Source organism: Pimephales promelas, chromosome 10 (genome assembly GCF_988280905.1).
Source record: "Pimephales promelas chromosome 10, fPimPro1.hap1.1, whole genome shotgun sequence".
In the NCBI taxonomy this organism is placed as follows: Eukaryota; Metazoa; Chordata; class Actinopteri; order Cypriniformes; family Leuciscidae; genus Pimephales; species Pimephales promelas.
Window position 1 is genome coordinate 37,643,022 of NC_142778.1, and position 18,195 is coordinate 37,661,216.

The 18,195-nt window shown below is 39.4% G+C and overlaps 1 protein-coding gene across 2 annotated transcripts; it reads right to left on the reverse strand.

The window, feature by feature from the left end:
* Positions 1-655: 655 nt before the first annotated feature.
* Positions 656-17,551, reverse strand: tars3 (threonyl-tRNA synthetase 3). Of its 2 annotated transcripts, none has more exons than XM_039675857.2 (20): positions 16,781-17,551; positions 16,533-16,607; positions 16,244-16,434; positions 15,961-16,084; positions 14,494-14,618; positions 14,286-14,403; positions 13,117-13,181; positions 12,968-13,046; positions 11,807-11,953; positions 11,410-11,508; positions 11,043-11,209; positions 9,500-9,662; positions 8,756-8,893; positions 8,599-8,676; positions 7,824-7,924; positions 7,209-7,313; positions 6,958-7,030; positions 2,177-2,291; positions 1,165-1,323; positions 656-810 (listed from the first exon to the last, which is right to left on the reverse strand). In XM_039675857.2, the coding sequence occupies exons 1-19, from the start codon at positions 17,105-17,107 to the stop codon at positions 1,175-1,177; spliced, it is 2,439 nt and encodes an 812-aa protein (XP_039531791.2). In that variant the 5' UTR covers positions 17,108-17,551; the 3' UTR covers positions 656-810; positions 1,165-1,174. The 2 variants fall into 2 exon arrangements, with proteins under 2 accessions (XP_039531791.2, XP_039531790.2); XM_039675856.2 differs by having other exon boundaries at positions 16,533-16,610.
* Between the last annotated feature and the right edge of the window lie 644 nt (positions 17,552-18,195).

The following is an 18,195-nucleotide window of genomic DNA, read 5'->3' on the forward strand; positions in this document are numbered from 1 at the left end:
TCCGATAACGGAAGAGATTGCTTTATTTTGTTTTACTTAGAATTTAAGTTATTATTTATCTCTCTTTTAAAAAATATTTAAACGTTTCCCTGGTAGATATATTTGTTTATTTTTCTAACCAAGAGAAAGCATCCAGGCTAGTCAAGTAGCCTAGCTGAAAATGAAATTAGATAGTGCTAGTTCACACAAAAACTACAATTAACGTTGGTCATTAATCTCTCACCCTTATGTCGTTCAAAACCAAGACTTTTGTTCATTTTCGGAGCACAGATGAACAAGATCTTGACAACTACCACTTTCATAAAGTAATCCATTCAACACGACTTTTTTTTTTACCTCTTTGTTTACGAAATATTAATCTCAAATGCTGCAACGCGCGAAAGGTCTTGAACAAATTGAGGGGGAGTTATTTATTACATATTAATTTTGGGTTAAACTAACCCTTTAATATATATTATTTTAGTTTATTTTAAGTAGCAAAATATTTCAGTTAACTAACCCTAGCATTGCGTGATTTATAATGGAGTATTTGATTAATTATTAAATTTCACTATGATTCTGAATGGCTCAACATTGGACATTTTTGATTGGGTATATGATGTTTCTCAGAACCTGAACATGTAAACTTCCAAAATAACAAACCAGAAACATTATGCTGAATCTTTGAGAGTCTTTATTGCACACCGTCAGCACACAAACATCCAGACACTTTAACACCAAACAATCATTCACACGGCCAGCGATCATCATCTTAAACCGTGCCCTTTTCCTCCTTCATATTCCCATCCTTCCTCAGGGTTCATGCCGATTCTGTAAAATGAAATCCCACGACTTTAAGCACTACTTTTATGGATTTCAAAAAACTACAATTAACACATCAAACTAAACCTTTATTTTTTTTTTTTTTTTACTGAAATTACATATATATGGTATCTGATGTTTCACATCATAGAGATCCGAAGAATAAAAGTTTAACATCATGCGAATAGATATCTCAGACGGGCTGCAGTGTCCACAATTGTGAAAAGATTGTGAGGTTTTTCCACAAAAAAAAAATGTAACACAAATTTCAAGCTCTTTTCATAAATATGGCAGTTTTCAAGGGTTTTCCAGGTCTTAAATGGAGCCAAAGTGAAAGTCAAGCACTTTAAGCGCAGTACGAACCCTGCGGGACTCAGAAGTCTTCCTCAGCGCTGCGGCACCGGGACCGCCGGATCCGAGTCAGTCTGGCCATCACCTCCTCCACACACACTTCTCCGTGCACCTTGTTGTCTCTGGTGCGCACGTTCACATTGTTCGTGACACGCTCCTTCTCTCCCACCACTGCCAGACAAACACACACACACACACACACAGCTGGCGTATCAGTGTTGGGGAAAATTACTTTTAAAAGTAATGCAAAACAAAATTGCTTTACTCCCACCAAAAGGGTGACACTTCACCTGACGGGGTGTGCAAAAGACTGACATGACCTGAATATGAAGGAGTGTTTATGCATGTTTATGACAACTGTCAATTCACTCAATTCTGACATTTTTAATACAAATATGACATTGTTTGAGATGTCTTTGTTGACACCTCACCTTGCCCAGATGTTTCGATCTGAATTTGAGCAGTCGAATTTGATCAACCTAAATCTATTTTATCTGAAATTCGGAAAGTTGATTTTTTTTTTTTGTATCTGAATTTGTGAGCATTGAAAAAATGTTAATCGAAATACAGGTTTTTAAAATGGAAATCAAGAATTGCCATAGGCCCGTTTAAATTTCAGACGTAAATTCGAAACAAATAAATTCAGATACATGGTTTCCAAAGTAAAATAATTTCAAAGGGGTGAATTCAGAGCAAATAAATTCAGATAAATGTTTCAAAACTAAATATTCAGTGGCTGTTCAATCTCAAACAGTTATGTCTTTTATTTGCTTCCATACGGGAAAGTAACGCATTACAATATTGCGCTTTACCCAAATAAAGCTGTCAGTCAATAAAAGAGAAAAAGTAACTAGCGTTACTTATTTGAGTAATGCTAGTTATTAACTTAGATATTTTTTTGTAAATTACTTTACTAGTTACTTGAAAAAGTAATCTGCTTCTGTAACTGCTAATCCATATAATCTGCTAAAGTTACAACTGCGTGTCAGTGTCGGAAACTCCGTGGTCAGGCCTCGTGTCTTACCCAGGATGAAGTTGTACTGCGCCAGCTGTGCGTTGCGAATTTTCTTGTTCAGAAGGCAACTGGAATCCAAATCAGCATCGGCCATAAAACCAGCCTCGACAAACCGTTTACAGACCTGGAGCGGGAGAAGATCAACTTTAGTTTATAAATCCTCTCAATTCTGACTTTTTATACACAATCGTAGATTATTTCTCGCAATTCTGACTTTCTTGTAATTGTAGATTATTTCTCGCAATCATAGATTATATCTTACATTTCCGTCTTTTTTCTCGCAATCGTAGATTATTTCAGGCAATTCTGACTTTTTTCTCGTAAACGTTGTTTATTTCTTGCAATTCTGACTTTTTTAACGCAATAGTAGATTATTTCTTGCAATTCTGACTTTCTTTTAATTGTAGATTATTTCTCGCAATTCTGGCTTTTTTCTCGCAATCGTAGATTATTTCTTACATTTCCCTCTTTTTTCTCGCAATCGTAGATTATTTCAGGCAATTCTGACTTTTTTCTCGTAAACGTAGTTTATTTCTTGCAATTCTGACTTTTTTTAATCGCAATTCTGACTTTATTCTCCCAATCATAGTTAATTTCTTCAATTGTAGTTTATTTCTCACAATTCAGACTTTTTTCTCGCAATCGTAGATTATTTGTCACAATTCTGGCTTTTTTTCCTCGCGATTGTACTCAACTCAACTCAACTTTATTTATAGAGCACTTTCAAGACCACAAGTGGAACCAAAGTGCTGTACAAAATGAATAAAATAGAAAGTAAAATAAAGAAATAAAAAACAATACAAACACATGACATAAAAAAAAAAAAAAAACCTTACAAAGGATTATCGAATGCTAAAGAAAACAAATAAGTTTTAAGCGCACTCTGAAAAACACCCAAAGAAGGACAAGATTTCACAGACAGGGGAAGATCATTCCAGAGCCTAGGAGCCGCAACAGAGAAGGCCCGATCACCTTTACCTTTCAAACGGGACCGCGGAACCATGAGAAGCAATTGATCATTTGAGCGCAGAGATCTACTGGATTGACAGCGGCTAATTAAGTCAGTAACATATTCAGGTGATTGGCCATTCAGAGACTTAAAAACATACAACAATGCTTTGTATTGAACTCTGTATCTTATGGGTAACCAGTGTAATTTAATTAAAACCGGAGTAATGTGCTCTCTCTTCTTAGTACCTGTTAAAAGTCTGGCAGCTGAGTTCTGAACGAGTTGCAGACGGGAGAGAGAGGCCTGACTCACACCCAAATACAAAACATTACAGTAATCCAAACGGGATGACACAAAAGCATGAACAACCTTCTCCATATCATCAAAAGTAAGGATAGATTTCAATTTAGCAATTGATCTAAGATGGAAAAAACTATTCTTAACGACAGCATTGATTTGCCGGTCAAATTTAAGCTCAGAGTCAAAAATGACACCAAGGTTCCTCACACTAGACAGCTTTTTCCCAGGAAACAACCCCAGGCAATCATCATCCACACACCCCTTATTTCCAAATAAAATCATCTCGGTCTTATCCTCATTTAATTGGAGAAAGTTATTCGCAAGCCAACACTTAACTTCGGCCAAACATGCATGGAAAGACTGAATGGCACATTTATGCCCATGTTTCAATGGTAAATAAATTTGAGAATCATCCGCATACAGATGATACTGAATCCCAAATTTCTCAAAAATCGAGCCTAGAGGGAGCATATAAAGGGAAAATAAAATAGGTCCCAGTATAGATCCCTGTGGAACCCCACACACAAGAGGGGCAACAGAAGAAAAATATTCCCCTAAACTGACTGAAAAGGTCCTATCCTTCAAATATGAAGAGAACCATTTCAGGGCTAAGCCCTGAATACCAACCTGATTCCTAAGACGATTAATGAGAATGTTATGATCCACTGTATCGAAAGCCGCTGTAAGATCTAACAAAAGCAAAACAACACGGTTTCCAGAATCAACACCTCGTAGGATATCATTAGAGACCCTCAAAAGAGCAGATTCTGTACTATGACCAGCTCTAAAACCTGACTGGAATCTATCGGCAATATTATTCCTCATTAAGTAGTCATTTAGCTGTGCATGCACAATTTTTTCCAGTATCTTTGAAATAAAAGGTAATTTCGAAATTGGACGAAAACTACTCATGTCAAAGGAGTCTAGGCCATTTCTTTTTAAAAGGGGCTGTATAACCGCATGCTTAAAACTAACCGGAACAACACCAGATGACAAACTAGTATTCATAATAGAAAGAATGGTCGGGCCAATTGAATCAAGTACCTTCTTAAACAGAGAAGAAGGGAGCACGTCACCAGGAGACCTGGTGGGCTTCATATGAGCAGTTATATCATTTATCTGCTGTAAAGAAACAGGCATAAAACTAGTAAATTGGTTCGTAGGGTCAACATGAGCGATAAAATCATTGGCAACAGATGAAATCTGAGATCTAATTCCTTCAACCTTACCAATAAAAAAGTTTAAGAACTCTTCACATAACTTAGCAGAAGGAGTAAATGAAGGAGTTGCAGTAGGATGAAGAACAGCATTTACAGTTGAAAAAAGTACTCTAGAATTATTACCGTTTCTGGAGATGATGTCAGAAAAATAATTTGATCTAGCCAATTTAACAGCTCTTTGATACTCATTCAAGCGGTTCTTCAAAATTTCATAAGAAACTTGCAATTTATCTTTAACCCATTTGCGTTCAGCCCTCCTACACTCCTGCCTAAGAGCACGGGTAGTACTATTCAACCAGGGCTGAGATTTGACTTTTTTCCCCCTGACTTTGACCGGAGCCACAACATCTAAAATCTCTAAACAAGAAGAGTTAAACTGATCAACCAACTCTTCTACACCTATGCAGGGAGAGTGTGACTCAATCAATGAAAAAAAAGAAGAGACATTAAAAGCAGCTGAAAAACTACTAGCTGTGCATGGATTGAGTATGCGAGATGAAACTGAGGCAGAAGCAATATTACATGGCGCACCACAAGGAAAGCTAGTGTTTACAATAACAGTCTTATGGTCAGAAAAAACAGTATCGACAATTTTCACACTATCAACAAAGAATCCCTTTGATAATACAAGGTCAAGGGTATGACCACGTTCACGAGTTGGACCCAAAACATGTTGCAAAAAATCAAACGACTCCAATAAATGTAAAAATTCTTTGACCAGGGGCTTTGAAGGGCAGCACACATGTATATTAAAGTCCCCCAAAATCAAAATATTGTCAAAAGAAGGGACAATCCCAGATAAAAGTTCAGAGAACTCCTGTATAAAACCCCCATGAAAGTTAGGGGGTCTGTAAATCAGTACACATAACACAGATTTAAAAGAATTCAGCGTAATTAGCTGAGATTCAAAAGTGCTATAAGACTCAGAAGGTGAAAGTCTACACTTAAACTTGTCTTTAAAAACAACTGCAAGACCCCCGCCCCGGCCAACCGACCTAGGGGTACTAAAAAAACTGCAACCAGGAGGAGAAAGTTCAGAGAGAGAAGTCATCTCACCAGCATTAAGCCAGGTCTCAGTAACAAATAAAAAATCAATTTCTTGAGAAAGAAAAAGATCGTTCAAAATAAAGGTCTTATTTGCCAGAGATCTCGCGTTAATCAACGCCATTGTCACTGGAGTGGGATCGGAAGAGGATTTCACAATCAGAGAGGAATCACAAAATGTTACCGGACTCCCGTCACGTGATAGAGAGCGAAGATTTCGAAGATCAGCTCCTCGATCCGCAGACTTACGCCTTACGTACACCATCCGCGATGACTGAGGCGTCAACGACGAAGACGGAAAGACAGGCACAATGTGTGAACATCTCAGGCTCACGACCACGGCCTCCGCCATCGAAGAGGCAGGTCCGATGACTGGAAACTTCCCGACCCTCTTTGATCTCGCAAGGACTCCAGCACGCTTCCCACGCCTCTTTCGCCGTTTCCTCCGCATGCACAGACATCCCGGCAGGTAACACACTTTCCTTAGTGTGATTGGCACGGAATACGAGTGCAGATGCCAATCATCTCTGAGATCACGAAATAAACAATCGGACACAGCCGATCGAATATTCAATAGCGTCATGCGATCATATATCAGAGGGGAGCAAACAGAGCGCGTGATAAAACAAACAAGAAACATTAAAAATAAAAGAGACAAGGACAGACTGTGGCAAGCCGGCAAACATCCTGGCGCCATCTTGAAATCACGTTTGATTGATGAGATGATTGTAGATTATTTCTTGCATTTCCGTCTTTTTTTCTCGCAATCGTAGATTATTTCTTGCAATTCGGACTTTTTTAATCGCAATTCTGACTTTATTCTCCCAATCATAGTTAATTTTTTTCAATTGTATTATATTTCTCACAATTTAGACTTTTTTCTTGTAAACGCAAGTTTATATCTTGCAATTCTGACTTTGTTCTCATAATCAGTTTATATCTTGCAATTCCGTCTTTTTTCTCGCAATTATTGATTATTTCTTGCAATTCTGACCTTTTTCTCGCAATTTCGTCATTTTTCTCACAAGCATTGATTATTTCTCGCAATTCTGACTTTTTTCTTGTAACCGTAGTTTATTTCTTGCAATTCTGACTTTTTCTTGTAATCGCACTTGAATAGTTCATAATAAGAGCAGGAACATGTTTACCTTCATAGTCAAAAATTAAAATTATCAAGACATAAAATCAGATATAAAAGATAGATATAAACTACATATAAAGAAGATATAAAATCAGTCTCTGTTGTTCAGTAAGTGATGACAGAGCTGATGTTGTACCTGTTTGGCGTATTCTTCGAGAGACGGGTTAACCGGCACCAGCATCACCTGACGAGGAGACAGCCACAGCGGCCTGAGGAAACGCAGACGCAACAGAACCACCATTACAAGACCTCAAATCAAGACGGCTGTATTGCCGCTTAATGTAGAGCAGTTTTCGTATATCTGATCCATTTAAATTAAATAAAAATGTTCCTACTTATCACTAATAATATCAACACTGATTAAACTGATCCGAAAGAGTTACTCACCATTTCCCGGCGTAGTTCTCGGTGAGGATGGCGATCATTCGCTCCACTGAGCCCAGAATGGCGCGGTGAATGATCACCGGTCTGGCCTTGTCATCCCCATCTTTCCTGCAACGGTTCAGACAGTTAAAGGCACAGTGTGCGATTATTAGCGGCATCTAGTGGTGAGGTTGTGAATCGCACTCAACAGAAGTTACAGTGGCGGACAGGAAGTGATGTCGTCGTCTGAGACAGTAGCCAGTTAAACAATGAGGTTTCTTTACAAAATAAATGAGGAAATTAGGTTTACTTAATTATTCAGTTATTGTGAATATTATTGTGTCAGTGGTTCATTCGCTGACTTTAGCAGCTTCTTTACACGAAGAACAACATAGTGACGAAACGCGTTTGTCCGCTCAGGGCCACCGTAGAAACGTGGATGTAAGCGGACCTGCGGTGTGTGTGGAGAGAAACGCCTCATTCTAAGCTAATAAACACATAACGTGTCTTTCTACACCACTGAAAACATAGTTATTATGTATATAATATTGAATTTCTGTCATCAGATACTCCTAAATATTACACACTGCACCTTTAAGGCACATGAGAGAGTTACAGCGAGTACAGAGCTGTTCTCACCCCACATATGTGAGATTGAAGCGCACGGGTAACTGGAAGTCCAGCTGAATCGTGGCGCACTGATGATAACGGCCGATGGCGTCTTTAATCTGGATGTCAATCTGGAGCAGAAGAGTCAGAGAAAAGATTATTCCTGCTGGGAAACGTCTTGATTTGGAAGCTTGTTTCCGCCATGGAAAGCGTAAAATAAAAGATGTTTGCTTGAGAAATACACTATGATTGCGAAAAAAAAATTAAAAAGTCAAGAATTGCATAGAGAAATTCAGAGAAAGTCAGATTTGGAGATATAAATTCGCAATTGTAATTTATATCTCGCAATTCAGACTTTTTTTGGAAGTGTAAATTGAATTCTTCAAATTCTGCCTTTTTTAAAATCGCAAGTTTTATTTCTCGCAATTATTACATTTTTCTCGCAATTGTAGTTTATGGTAATTCTGAATTTCTCACAATCTAAATTATCTCGCAATTCCATTTTTTTCCCGAATCATAATTTATTTCTCCCAATTCTCACTTTTCAGAATTCTGGGTTTTCTCGCAATTCTGAAAATTCTCACAATCAGTTTATCGAAATTCTGACTTTCTCACAATTACAAGTTTACATTTTGCAATTCTCACCTTATAACTTGTAAAAAGTCATAGTTGTGCGAGATAAACGAGTCAGAAAATGGCAGAACTGAAAACAATAACCTTTTTAAATCAGTTTCCCGTGATGTTAACAAGCTTCTACAGGTCGCTGTGATTTCTGAACGCAACATCAGTCATGAAGAGTTCTGACCTTTGGTCCGTAAAACGCGCCGTCGCCAGGATTCAGCTTCCACGGCTCTCCGAACTCGTTCAGGCTGTTCTCCAGTTGCTGTTAAGATAAGCCTGAGTTAAGACTGAACACAAACACCCCAGATCTCAGAGACTGCAGGTAAATGGCATTCTGGGACCTTCTCCGCCTGATTCCACACGGCAACATCGCCCAGAAACTTCTCGGGACGCGTGGAGAGATGCAGCTGGAAGGAGAAGCCGAAGACGTCGTAGATGCAGCGCAGGAAATCCAGACAACCCTTCATCTCGGACTCGATCTGAAACACCAACACACAGGCTGGTCCAGATCTGAAGAGCTGAAGGCATTACCGCGGGATTCACCGCAGTGCAGGAAAGACAGCTTTCTTATCCATTTTTTATTTGTGTGAGGAATACTTCAGTTATCATGCTCAAAATTCAAACTAAAAATCCTAAAAGTTCACCAAAAAATTATTTATAAAGTCTACATGTGTGTGTGTGAGGAGAACTGGCTTTAGCACCCAGCGGGACAGCTCCTCTGCTCATATAGATATATAAACCCATCTAGAGTCAGCAAACATCATCTGTTATTATTATTATTCCACAAACACACTCAATCTAGGACATTTACAGCTGAATTATAAGGGTTATGCATGAAAGAATGTGTGGAATGTACTTAAATTACTCTATTCATTGATCAAATCTAGTCATTTAAAGGTAAAATAAATAAAGTAAAATACATTTCCTAAAAAAGTGCATCAAATAATAGTGGAAATTAAATCAAATAAGCTTTCTGGACAAACATGGATAAATGAAGTATAACTGCAGGGCTTGGAGGGAAAGGCTGAAGGTGAGATGAGTGCTGAAGCGCACTGGTGTTTGTGATGAAGATCGCAACACCACACCTGATCCATAGAGCAGAAGATATGAGCGTCGTCCTGCTGGAAGCGCCGGACCCTCGTGAGACCCGTCAGCGTTCCCGAGAGCTCGTTCCGGTGCAGCACACCGAAGTCGGCCAGTCTGAGAGGAAGCTCTCGCCAGGAGCGCGGCCGGTGCCCGAACATCAGGCTGGAGGAACACACACACACACACACACACGGACGTCATGATGGATTACATGGGGTTGTGTTGCGTTTAATTGGGTCGAGTTGTTTAGTTGGGTGGGTCGAGTTGCGTTTAGCTACTGTTGGGCTGAACTGGGTTGAGTTTAGTTGGCTTGGTTTGAGTTGGGTTAAAGGGTACATATCATGCTTTTAAATCATTCATTTTTACATATAAATCATACCGTTGTGGTCTATATAAAACATAACTGCAATGCTTGGGTCTGAATTCCTCATTATTATAGCTCCACAAGCCCCTTTTCTGTTCAAAAAACGTCATAGAAAACAGAAAAATCTGAACAGGTTGAAAAATATATATAAAACAGAATATAAAGATATAAACGAAGCACCTGAAGAGAATAATTTCATCTTTTCTGTACTTATAAACACTCCAAATATACAACAAAATGCATTTAAGGGCTAAAAAAGTGGATTTTGCATGATATGTGCCCTTTAAGTTGGGTTGAGTTGTTGTGTGGTTTGAGTTGTTTTGTTGTGTTTAGTTTGGTGGGTTGAGTTGTGTTTAGTTGGGTTGAATTGTGTTGTGTTGAGATGTCTTGTGTTTAAGTTGGAAATTTAGTTGTCAGGTCTACGCTCAAAAAGTTTATAAATGGATTATAATGCAGTGTAAATATAATTTAGTACCATAAAATCCACTAAAAATACAAAATATTATATTGTGCTAAAATATAGTACATTAAGTTCATTGAAAAAAAAATATCTGTGATTTTTGACGGACACACTTAAGAATGTTGAGATCTAGATCTGATGTAGATATGATATAGATCTGATATAGATATGATATAGATCTGATATAGATCTGATATAGATTTGATGTAGATATGATATAGATATGATATAGATATGATATAGATTTGATATAGATATGATATAGATCTGATGTAGATATGATATAGATTTGATATAGATCTGATGTAGATATGATATAGATCTGATATAGATATGTTATAGATATGATATAGATCTGATGTAGATATGATATAGATCTGATGTAGATATGATATAGATCTGATATAGATATGATATAGATCTGATGTAGATATGATATAGATTTGATGTAGATATGATATAGATCTGATGTATGATCTAGATCTGATGTAGATATGATATAGATTTGATATAGATCTGATGTAGATATGATATAGATCTGATGTATGATCTAGATCTGATGTAGATCTGATCTAGATCTGTTGTAGATATGATATAGATCTGATATAGATCTGATGTAGATATGATGTAGATCTGATGTAGATATGATATGATATGATATGATATAGATCTGATATAGATCTGATGTAGATATGATATAGATCTGCTGATTCATCACCAGTGTCCGGGACAGTTCATGGGCTTCAGAGCGAACACGTCCTGCTCCACCGCGAACGAGAACATGTTCTCGCTGTACAGCTGCCAGTGACCCGACGTCTCCCACAGTTTAGAGTTATAGATGTTCGGAGACGCAACCTCCTGAAAGCCACGCCGACAGTACTCTTCCTGCACACACACACACACACACACACACACACACACACACACACACACACACGGTGTTCTGTTCAGTTTAAGAGCATTTTTCATTCCACTGGACTGAACGTCACACTATAAAGTCCTTGCAGAACTGCAGTTTATTGCCAGTACAACTGAAATGGATAACAAGTTCACACACACACACACACATGCGCACACACACGTACCCTGATGAACTCGGTCAGTGTGTTGTAGATAAACGCTCCTCGGGGCAGAAAGAAGCAGCTTCCGGGACTCAGATCGTGGAAGAAGAACAGCTCCTGATCCTGTGAAACACACACACACACACACACCTCAACAACAGTCGCCACGCACAAGGAGGAAGTGACATCACCGCGCCGCAGGAAGTGACAAACGCCTCAACGACAGCACAGAAACACACAGGATAACCCGCTCTATATCACCAGGAAAAACACTTTCACCATGAATAGTGAACAGCCAAATCTCTATTTATAAAGATTCGATTATAGAAATATTAACTTCCATCTTCAAATAAATATTTTATGGATTTGTCCGATGAAAAGGCGACTCTGATCAGTAAATCTCTCACACACACACACACACCTTCCCGATCCTGCGGTGGTCTCGGCTTCTGGCCTCCTCCTGGAGCCGCTCCCACTCCTTCATCATCCTGCCGTCGGGAAAAGAGATCCCGTAGATCCGCTGCAGCGTCTCCATGTCGGAGCGCCCTTCCCAGTACGTGGAGGAGTTCTGGACAACACACACCTTCAGTTCAGTTCAATTCAGATCTTGTTAAGTTCAATTCAATTTGATTTGATTTGATTCAATTCAGTTCCGTTCCAGTGCGTTCCATTCCATTCAGTCAAATTCAATTATATTCAATTTAATGTAATTATGTTTTGTTTCAATTTAATTCATTTCTCTTCATCTTTTCCATTTTTATTCCGTTAAGTTCAATTCGATTTAATTTCATTAAATTCAATTTTTTTTCTGTTTCATTCTGTTCCTTTCTATTCCATTTAATTAAATTCAGTTCCATTTAATTCAGATCAATTAAATTCTGTACAATTCAGTTCTGTTCCATTCAGTTCAATTCAATGATGTTCTGTTTAATTTAATTCTGTCAATTCAATTCAATTCAGATCAATTAAATTCTGTACAATTCAGTTCTGTTCCATTCAGTTCAATTCAATGATGTTCTGTTTAATTTAATTCTGTCAATTCAATTAAATTCAGATCAATTTAATTCTGTACAATTCAGTTCCGTTCCATTCAGTTCAATTCAATGATGTTCTGTTTAATTTAATTCTGTCAATTCAATTAAATTCAGATCAATTTAATTCTGTACAATTTAGTTCAATTAATTCTGTACAATTTAGTTCAATTAGATTTGATTAAATTCTGTTCTATTCCAGTGTGTTCCATTCCATTCAGTTAAACTAAATTTGACTCAATTCAATATAATATAATTATGTAAAATTCAGTTCTATTCCTTTCAGTTCAATTAGATTTGATTCAATTCAATTCTGTTCCAGTGCCTTCCATTCCATTTAGTTGAATAAAATTCAGTTCAATTCAATAATTTAATTCTGTTTGAATTCAATTCAGTAAAATTCAGTTCTGTTCTATTTAATTCAGTTAAATTACATTCAAATCCATTAAATCCAATTCAGTTAAATGATATTAGTCTAAGACCATTTGTGACCGCACTGGACTGATGTCACACCATAAAGCCCAGTTTGAGATGATGTTAAACTGAGTTACCTTATAGATCTTGAGTGCTTTGATCCTTCCGGTGTGCCGTACATGCGGGCCGCGGCACAGGTCGATCAAAGGGCCACACCTGAGACAGGGAGAGTTCGTCACACACACACACTACAGCATCCGTATGGACAAACATCACTTCCTGTTACCTGTAGACCGTCGTGGTCGCCGTGGAAACCTTCTCGTTCAGGATGCGACACTTGAACTTGTTGTACTAGAAAAAGAGGAAACACTTTGTTAACTAACAGAGAGCGATACATTCTACAACATTAGATGATAAAAACCAGCGGTTCACTGTTTGTTCGTTGTTAAAAGATTCAACATTTGATTTTAAAAATGTATTATTAACTCTTGAGATTAAGATTAACTCAGATTTGCAACAGAAGTATTGTTCATTACTGGTTCATGTTGACTAATCGCTGAAATCACCGATCTGATGTCGAGTCAGCTTTATTTCTACAGCACAGAGTGTGTGACAGCAGGAGAATAATGCAGAGTGTGTGTCTAGAAGACAATAGCGTCACAGTCCAGCTTAAGTCAGTTCACTGATGCTCATTTCTGCTGTAAGAAACTTATTCATTTAGTTCATTTATATATATAGCGGCTCTGGAGTAACCCGTGATGTCATCGTCCAGCTCAGTTCAGCCTCATATAATGCTGTCGATGAGGAGATCAATAATACTGATGGATATTACATTAATGTGCCTGACTGAGAAAGACGGAAGCCAAAGACGAAATAAAACTACCTGGTAGAGTCTGAACTCTTCTGAATATCTGACAGTAAAGGTCTCGAGGTGGAGTCTCTCTCTGACCTTGAACACCTGGAGTCTCTGACCTTGAACACCTGGAGTCTCTGACCTTGAACACCTGCAGTCTCTGACCTTGAACATCTGGAGTCTCTGACCTTGAACATCTGGAGTCTCTGACCTTGAACATCTGGAGTCTCTGACCTTGAACACCTGGAGTCTCTGACCTTGAACATCTGGAGTCTCTGACCTTGAACACCTGGAGTCTCTGACCTTGAACATCTGGAGTCTCTGGCCTTGAACACCTGGAGTCTCTGACCTTGAACACCTGGAGTCTCTGACCTTGAACACCTGGAGTCTCTGACCTTGAACACCTGGAGTCTCTGACCTTGAACACCTGGAGTCTCTGACCTTGAACACCTGGAGTCTCTGACCTTGAACACCTGGAGTCTCTGACCTTGAACACCTGGAGTCTCTGACCTTGAACACCTGGAGTCTCTGACCTTGAACACCTGGAGTCTCTGACCTTGAACACCTGGAGTCTCTGACCTTGAACACCTGGAGTCTCTGACCTTGAACATCTGCAGCAGCGTCTCCTTCCGCACCTCCAGTCTCTCGAACGGCTGCTTGTCCTTGATGATGCCTCGGCAGAGGAGCTCCAGATCAGCAAACTCTGAGCTCGACACTCCTCTGTCAACACACACACACACACACACTGATGATGACGAGGCCACATGTGATGTGATGAAGATCAGCTGAGGAACACACACACACACTCACTTGTGTCCGTCCAGGAACATGTCGTAGTAGAAGCCGTTGTCGATGGGCGGCCCGTAGCAGAGACAGCCGCCGTAGAAACACTCCATGGCCTCGCCCAGGATATGAGCGCTCGAGTGCCAGTACACCTGAGGCGGAAACAACCGAGTGTGTAGAATTACATTCAATTCTATTTAGTTCAATTCAACTCTATTCGGTTCAGTTCAATTTAATTGTTACATTCAGTTAAATTTAATTCATTTAACTTCCTTCAATTAAATTCATATCAATTTAATTCTGTTCCATTTAATTCAGTTTCATTCTGTTCTGTTCAATATGCTGTTCTGTTCCATTAAAGGGATATTTCACTTTGAAATTAATTTTTGATGTGTTTTATCCGAGATGTAGGTGTCTTTGTTTCCACAGTATTTTCCATTTTGTCATTTTTCAGTCAAACCGTTGTTGTCTATCAGTCATACACTGGAGGCTAAGGGGGTCCACCAAAGAGCAGCACAGAGAAGTCCAAATTAAACATGATTTAATGACTCGTAAATGTAAGAACACACTGATGGCCTAAGACACGAAACGAGCGGTTTGTGTGAGAAAACCAACAGTGTTTATATCGTTTTACCTCGTGTAATCACAGCCATGACAAAATGATCTGACGGCACGGGCGCTTCGGTCTGGAAGTGATCGACGTCACTCTTTGTTTATACAGAGATTTGGGAAGTTTTGCCTTTCACTAAACATATTTAGATATACGAGAAACCGCAATGGAAGACGATTTCGGGATATCTAAATATGTTTAATAAAAGGTAAAACTTCCGAAATCTGCGTGTAAATATTGAGTGACGTCACACGCAAGCGATCACTTCCGGCGTAACATTGAACTGATTCAGTTCGGTTCAGTTGGACATTGAACTGATTCAGATCACTGTGATTACACGAGGTAAAAACGATATAAATACTGTTGGTTTTCTCACACAAACCGCTCGTTTCGTGTCTTAGGCCATCAGTGTGTTCTTACATTTACGAGTCATTAAATCATGTTTAATTTGGACTTCTCTGTGCTGCTCTTTGGTGGACCCCCTTAGCCTCCAGTGTATGACTGATAGACAACAACGGAAAATACTGTGGAAACAAAGACACCGACATCTTGGATGCCCTTGAGGGAAGATAAAACATATCAAACATTAATTTCAAAGTGAACTATCCCTTTAATTTTATTCTGTTCGGTTCGATTCAGTTCAATTCAATTGAGTACAATTTAGTTCTGTTCCATTCAATACAGTTTAATTAATTCTGTTTTGTTAAAAATGTTGTTCCATATAATTTGATTCCAATAAATTATATTAAATTCAATTATGTTCAATTCAGTTCTGCTCCATTCTGTTTATTTCCAATCCATTCAGTTTCATTCAATTCAATGTGAGAGAGAGACACACACTCTCTCTCTCACACACACACACACACACACACTGGTTAACTCACGGCCTGAGCGTCCTCATGGTCGAAGCGCAGCAGCTCCAGACTGCAGTCGGTCTCCAGCGGTCGGTCCAGATCCCACAGTTCCCCGTTTACACGCGCGATCACACAGTTATCCGCCAGACCTCGACTGCACAACACACACACACACACACACACACACACACACACACACACACACACACACACACACACACACACACAGTTATCCGCCCGCCAGAACTCGCCTGACCACAGTCAGCATGAACCCAGTCACACACACAGGTTAGACTATCCCACATCTCCTCACCTGAGGGCACAGGCCAGCTGATACGGGGTGCTGACCCAGGCTGTGGCCGTGAGTGTGTGTCCGTCCGGCAGCGACACACTGATGGAGCGAGAGAGGGCCGCTCGCTCGGCCAGAAGAGCATCGCTCTCCTCCTTCAGACGCTCGTAGAGTTCCAGACGCTCAGAGACGAAACCAGGCCACGACCTCAGCTTCTACAGGCATGAGGAGAGGAAGGGCTCAGTGTGTGTGTGTGTGTGTGTGTGTGTGTGTGTGTGTGTGTGTGTCACTGATGCTCTTCCTGTTACTGTACCTCAGTGTCAGGCTTCTCCTTTTGCTTCTGCTTCTCTTCAGCATCTGATGCACTGGATCGTGACGGTGCAGAATTCTGCTGAAATACAGTTTATAGACAGACATTTAGAAGATAGATAGACAGACAGACAGACAGATAGATGGACGGATAGATGGATAGATAGATAGATAGATAGATAGATAGATAGATAGATAGATAGATAGATAGATAGATAGATAGATGTTGCAGGTCAGTTTAGAGTCTCGCACCTTTAAGTGGATCTTCTCCTTTGGTTCTTCAGTCTTATTCTGGCTCTTCTGTGTCTTTGTCTCTTTCTTCTTTTTCTTTCCCTTCTCCTCCTTATTCTCCTTCTCGTCTTTCTCCTCTTTCTCCTTCTCCTCCTCGAGGCTCCTGCGGAGGTGCACTAGCCGGTACCGGAGCTTCTGGTTCTCGGTGATCAGATCGTCCAGGTCCGGGCCGCTGGTTGTGAAGTCGAACCCGCCTGTCAGTAACTCCTGCAGGCGGAGGATCTCGCCACGCAACGCCTCGACCTGAGCCTCCTGAGCGGACAAACGCTCCGCAACGCGCTCCGCCATCTTACAGCTCACAGCTGACGCGACGCGACGCGAGTGGACATCGAGTTCTGTGAGAGACAGGAACTGATCGCTCCAGCAGGAGGCGCTGCGGGGCCCAGACTGCACAACACTCCGCTGAGAGACATGCGAAGCAAACGATTTAATATATATATATTTTTGCTGAATGGGTTACACAGAATTGGGCAAAGTTTGAGCATATGAAGGAATGGCATACAGATTACTGAGAACAAAGAGGTTTATGGGAAAAAAGTGGAGCAGATACCTGACATTTAGGCTATTGACGGTATATGATGATGACCGTGAGGTATAGACGCAATAAGAGTTTCTTAGGCGTATTGGTGAATAACTCCTTCACATTGTTACTTTAATTATATAAATAATATTTTGTGCATTTTTTTTAATTGTTTGTTTTTTGCAGATTTATTCTAGCAATCAGGCAATTGCAGATGGCAAGTGTTGGATGGGTAATATTTGCTTAAAAAAATACCTTTTATCGATAGCTTTCAAGCTGTGTGTATTCTGTTGTGTTGTGTTCTTTTGCATTTCTATTTTATTGTATCAGATTCCATGAGTTCGGTTGAAATAAAAAAAAAAATGAATCATAACGATAATTTTTGACTGAATCAGTTTTTGCTGGAAAGGCTTAAATTAAATTGCTACAAAATGTTTTAAGGATAAAAGCTTTAGCTCACAGATCTAATTTAAGAGAGACACAAATGAAATCCTATCAAAATCACTATCAAATATATTCGCGCTGATTCTGAATAAAGTAAACAGACAAGAATTTACACCTTAAGAATGGCAGTAATACATTTTGAGAAAAAAAAACACACAAAATGATGAGTAAAAATCGAGAAATTATTCTGTAAACACGTTGTATCCGACCAATCAGACACAACCTCCGCCCATTTCTACACTTTAGAGTTCATGTAGCTTTCCATTCTAGCAGCGAATTCTATTAACATGAGCTGAAGCGTATTTATAGCACCGCATGCATGACCCATAACAGAAATACTCTTGAAGGTTATTTCTATGTATAGCCCATGGATGATACATAAGAAAAAAAATCACGCTTTGGTAAATCAAAA